Source organism: Thalassophryne amazonica, chromosome 14, assembly GCF_902500255.1.
Source record: "Thalassophryne amazonica chromosome 14, fThaAma1.1, whole genome shotgun sequence".
Taxonomy (NCBI): Eukaryota; Metazoa; Chordata; class Actinopteri; order Batrachoidiformes; family Batrachoididae; genus Thalassophryne; species Thalassophryne amazonica.
The window spans coordinates 97,550,558-97,556,182 of record NC_047116.1 but is presented as its reverse complement, the minus strand read 5'-3'; the positions used below and the strand labels follow the sequence as shown (position 1 = coordinate 97,556,182).

Genomic DNA, 5,625 nt, shown 5'->3' with positions numbered 1-5,625 from the left:
GACTAAAAGTCAAGCTTTCAAATGAATTAAAGCTCTGTCTGGATTTTTGATTAATTAATAAGCTGGAATGGAAGATTGCTGCTAATCCTCCGCCTCGGCCCGTGCTACGAGCATTCTGGCAGTTAGTGTGACTCGGGGGTGTTGACTCATTTAGTCAACACGTAATCATGACTACGAAGACTGTTGTTACAGGCAAGAAAAGAAAATCGCCCTGTTTAATTCACACCGTAGTTCCCCCCCCAATTCCTCATAATGTGGCATTTCCATGGGACAGCGCATGAAGGTTCCCTAGTGTGGACTATGGGAGCTGCGTTCTCCTGCTGCAGGATAACCTTTCTAATAGCTGTGTTTTCCTGCTGCAGCAAGTGCTGCAGGCGTGATTTTTGCAGGGGAGACCAGGACAACTATACCCCAGAAATTTTTTTAATTTATAACTCTGAAACACTATTGCCTGCATTTTGAAGGCAAAATTTGGTGAAACAGTATTAATATCCTGTGTAACTAGACAGTCATATAACAGCTCAAAAAGTTTTAATAACATTAACCCAAAATTGATATCGGACCAAACTGATTCGAAATAATCGATTCTGAATCTTAAGAACTGGAATGGATTTGATTCTTGAAATTTGAATCAATGCCCATTTCTAAAAGGAACATCATCCTGTGTAAAGGGGGCTTAAGAAATTGGCAACATTACCATGGAGCCATAATGAAATGCACATTTGGAATAGTGCCGATGGCTGTGTTAAGAATAAAATTAACATTGATTTAATATTACATTTAAAAAAGGTCCAAAGACTAGTATTTTGAAAAAATAAATAAATGAATAAATAATGAGATTTTTTTGGATGTCAACAAACTTTATAAACTAACTATGAATTTAATTACAGCCATCTTAACTATATCCTGAAACATGAAAAAGGGGAATGGCTGCTGCCAGTTTAGTATTTAGGACGATTATTAGAGTAACTAAAGCCTCAGGTGTGCCAACATGGAGATCTTTTCAAAAATATCATGAGCTGTGTGTCGCATGGGAGAGGAGATTCATTTGGCCATAAAAACATTAAAATGATTGCTGCTGGGGATAAAACAACACAAAGCTTATTCTCAGTGTCCTCTGGATTTAAAAACAACAACATAAAAAGTTTCTTTAAAGAGTCTTTGGTTTAACATACTAGTAAAAATTATCCCCAAGTTTATGGAGCTATTATTCAGAGTTAAATGCTTTGATATGATGATGCTCTTTTGCAAGGAGATTTTTTGAATGGACCAGTTTCTCATTCAGTCCCTGTTTTATTTAGTTTCTTTTTTTAAAATCTAATATTTGGATTTAATCCTCTGTCTCTTAAACCCTCTCAGAATCTGTCTCTGTGGTTTTGATGTGAACGTCATAAACACAGAAGCGTTTCCCGGCGGCCACGCTACTGCGCAACAACCAATCAGAAGCAGCCACACGGTCTAGCTGACCAATCAGAGCGAGCGCGTCCCGAGCAGAAAGGAGCGCCGTGCGCGTGCTCACCTCGTAAGCCGCGCCGAGGTCCGAGAACTTGTCCTGGGCTTTGGGGTCGTCCAGGTTCCTGTCGGGGTGCAGCTGCAGAGCCAGTTTACGGTAAGCCTTCTTGATGTCCCGGATGGAGGCGCTGCGGCTCACCCCCAGAATCTTATAGAAGTCCCGCCTATAAGGTCAAAGGTCGACAGTGAGGCTAGCGACACAGAGCCAATCACAGAGTCCCACAGCCCGAGACCGGCCAGGGTCGAGTCCCTGGCCCGGTCCGCGGGGGTTAAAGCCTTCTGTAGCACGCGGCCGCCGGTCCGCGCACGCGGCGCGTTTGGACCAATCAGAGGGGAACGTGTGGAGCGACACTTACCCCGCGAGCACGGTGGCGACCACCGACAGCAACAGACAGCACACGGTGCAAACGTTCATCCTCTTCACCGCCATGGAGCCCACAGAACCAGAACCAGAACCAGAACCAGAACCAGAAACAGCCGACGGCTCCGCGTCCAGCTCACATACACGCGCGCTCTCTTCCTGCTGTCAGGAAAAACCCCGCCTACAGGTCGACGGCAGCCCGCCTTCACGACCAAACCCCGCCCACCTCTTAAAGGCACACAACTCAGCGTGAAAAACATTTAAAAAATTAAAATAATTTTTTTTGTAAAAGCTTTTATACACACACGAACATTTACTAAAACACGTGGTCTGACAGCTCAGTATGACCGCAGTGGAAATAAATTTAAGAAACTTAAATTTACACCCACCAGGGGTCAATACACATGACCAAAAAGATAAAGAAATCAAGCAGAAAAGATCCAATGATAAAATGGACATGTATTTTTGATTATTTACACTGGTGGAGATCTCCGAACTGAAGGGTGGAGGTATAACGATGTCTGGGTCAAATTGTATTTTTATAAATTTGTATGAAACAAAAATATCTTGCAGAAGAATCAGAAATAGTTTAGAAAATAAACAAATCAGAAACAGATATCAAGTACTTTTTTGATATTTCATTACATGTACATAAGAAGGATGAATAAATGTTTCAAACCCCCAAACTGTTGTTTTTTATTTATTTTTTTTATATTTTTTGGTAGTGGTGGCGAGGGGGGGTTAACAGGCCTTAATTAGGTGGTTAGCCCCCCCCTCCCCGTTCCCTCAGTAATTCAGACCATGGATGGAAGAAAATAAATTAAAAACTGCTCTGTGTCGGTGTTTGGAGACTGTGAGGGTCAGAATAAAAAGTTAAGTTATGACTTGGTTCTTCTGCCAATTAGACTGCTGGTTTATACAAGTATTATTATTATTATTTATTGCTTTTTAAATGCGCAGTGCGAACCAAAGCGAACTCGTGTTGCCAGATTGACACTGTACCGTAGTAACGTTTGTAACTGTCTGCATCATGAATTTCATAAAATTGTAAGATTTCACAATGTGATGGTTGTTTCAGTTTCACTGAATCCAGATATTATAAGATTCATGAAAGTAAAAAATGTTATAAATACATTATTGTATTTACTTATAAATACAATAATGTAGTTGTGGTGATTTGATGACGTGTTTTTGGACAGAATAAAGTCCGCGAGCTCCAGGACACTGAGGTTAGAGACTCCGTGAGACGTTGGAGAGTCCGTGAGACGTCGTGGAGTCCATGAGAGGTTGGAGAGTCTGTGAGAGGTTAGAGAGTCCGTGACAGGTTAGAGAGTCTGTGAGAGGTTAGAGAGTCTGTGAGATGTTAGAGAGTCCGTGAGACGTTAGAGAGTCCGTGAGAGGTTAGAGAGTCCGTGACAGGTTAGAGAGTCTGTGAGATGTTAGAGAGTCCATGAGAGGTTAGAGACTCAGTGAGATATTGGAGAGTCCATGAGAGGTTAGAGAGTCCGTGAGAGGTTAGAGAGTCCATGAGAGGTTAGAGAGTCCGTGAGAGGTTAGAGAGTCCATGAGAGGTTAGAGAGTCCGTGAGATGTTAGAAAGTCCTGGCTTTTGTGTCAGATGCTTTAATCTGTCGTCTTCACACAGATTTCTTTCTTTACAGGGACGAGTAATTTTCTGGGCTGCTGGATTTGTGGCTGAAATGACATCATCCTTCGAAACTATGTGGTCACACTCAAAGACATTACAAAGAGAAGAAGAAAACTAGAAGGGTGGAAATGAGAGTGGGGACTTTGAATGTTGGTAGTATGACTGGTAAAGGGAGAGAGGAGCAGGGAAAGCAAGGTTGGTCTTAGGTTTGTACGCTCTCTCCGAAGCTTCTCCCCTTTGCGTAAAGCTCACAAAAGACATCTCTGTCTAATGTTGTCTCTTTTTATGTGATTATGCTTTGAGAAACTGTGTTTTGCAGGATACAATCTCAGGCACAGTTTAAGTGCCAGGTCCAGTTCGGGCAAGGGACCTGACAGTAGACATATTGTGTGTGCAAGAGACCAAGTGGAAGGGAAGTAAGAGCAGGAGCATCGGCGGTGGGTACAAGTTGTTGTACCATGGTGAGGACAGGAAGAGAAATGGTGTTGGGGTCATTTTAAAGGAAGAGTATGTTAAAAGTGTGTTGGAGGTTAAGCGAGTGTCTGACAGGGTGATGAGTGTGAAGTTGGAAATTGAAGGGGTGATGATGAATATCATCAGTGCATATGCCCCACAGGTAGGTTGTGAGATGAAGGAGAAAGAAGATTTCTGAAGTGTGTTAGATGAGGTGGTGGAGAGTGTGCCCAAGCATGAAAGAGTGGTGATAGGAGCAGACTTCAATGGGCATGTTGGTGAAGGGAACAGAGGTGATGAGGAAGTAATGAGTAGATATGGTATCAAGGATAGGAATGAGGAAGGACAGATGGTAGTTGATTTTGCAAAAAGGATGGAAATGGCTGTGGTGAATACCTACTTTAAGAAAAGGGAGGAGCACAGGGTAACATAAGAGTGGAGGAAGGTGCACACAGGTGGACTACATTCTTTATAGGAGATGCACGCTAAAATAAATCACAGACTGTAAGGTGGTAGCAGGAGAGAGTGTCACTAGACAGCATAGGATGGTTGTTTGTAGGATGACTTTAGAGGTAAAGAAGAAGAAGAGAGAGAGCTCAACAAAGGATCAGATGGTGGAAGCTGAAGGAGGAAGACTGTTGTGTGAAATTTAGCGAGCAGGTGAGAGAAGCACTAGTTGGAGGGGAAGCAATTTTGGACAACTGGAAGAGTACTGCAGATGTGGTGAGAGAGACAGCTAGGGCAGTACTGGGTATGACATCTGGACAGTGGAAGGAAGACAAGGAGACTTGGTGGTGGAATGAAGAGGTCCAGGAAAGCATAAGGAGAAAGAGGTTGGTGAAAAAGTTTTGGGATAGTCGGAGAGATGAAGAAAGTAGACAGGAGTACAAGGAGATGCGGCGTAAGGCGAGAAGAGAAGTGGCAAAAGCAAAGGAAAAGGCATACTGCGAGCTGTACAAGAAGTTGAATAGTAAGGAAGGAGAAAAGGACTTGTACCGATTGGCCAGACAAAGGGACACAGCTGGAAAGGATGTGCAGCAGGTTAGGGTGGTAAAAGATGCACATAGTAATGTGCTGACAAGTGAGGAGTGTGTGCTGAGAAGGTGGAGGGAATATTTTGAAGAGTTGATGAATAAAGAAAATGAGTGAGAGAAAAGGCTGGATGATGTGGTGAGAGTAAATCAGGAAGTAAAAGAGATTAGCAAGGAAGAAGTGAGGGCTGCTATGAAGAGGATGAAGAGTGGAAAGGCAGTTGGTCCAGATGACATTCCAATGGAGGCATGGAAATGTCTAGGAGAGATGGCAGTAGAGTTTCTAACCAGATTGTTTAATAAAATCTTGGAAAGTGAGAGGATGCCTGAGGAGTGGAGATGAAGTGTACTGGTTCCTATTTTCAAGAACAAGGGTGATGTGCAGAGCTGCAGTAACTACAGAGGCATAAAGCTGATCAGCCACAGCATGAAGTTATGGGAAAGAGTAGTAGAAGCTAGGCTTAGAAAACAGGTGAAGATCTGTGAGCAGCAATATGGTTTCATGCTGAGAAAGAGCACTACAGATGCAATGTTTGCTCTGAGAATACTATTGGAAAAGTACAGAGAAGGACAGAAAGAGTTACATTGTGTGTTTGTGGACTTAGAAAAAGCTTATGATAG

The 5,625-nt window shown here is 42.9% G+C and overlaps 1 protein-coding gene across 1 annotated transcript in view; it reads right to left on the bottom strand.

The window, feature by feature from the left end:
• The window catches only part of dnajb11 (DnaJ heat shock protein family (Hsp40) member B11), a 441,748-nt gene extending 439,703 nt beyond the window's left edge, over positions 1-2,045 (bottom strand). Inside the window, exons 1-2 of the mRNA XM_034186574.1 lie at positions 1,869-2,045; positions 1,520-1,676 (exon numbers count right to left, since the gene is read on the bottom strand). Coding sequence (XP_034042465.1) covers positions 1,520-1,676; positions 1,869-1,942 — 231 coding nt within the window. The 5' untranslated portion in view covers positions 1,943-2,045. The remainder of the gene's footprint in view (positions 1-1,519; positions 1,677-1,868) is intronic.
• Between the last annotated feature and the right edge of the window lie 3,580 nt (positions 2,046-5,625).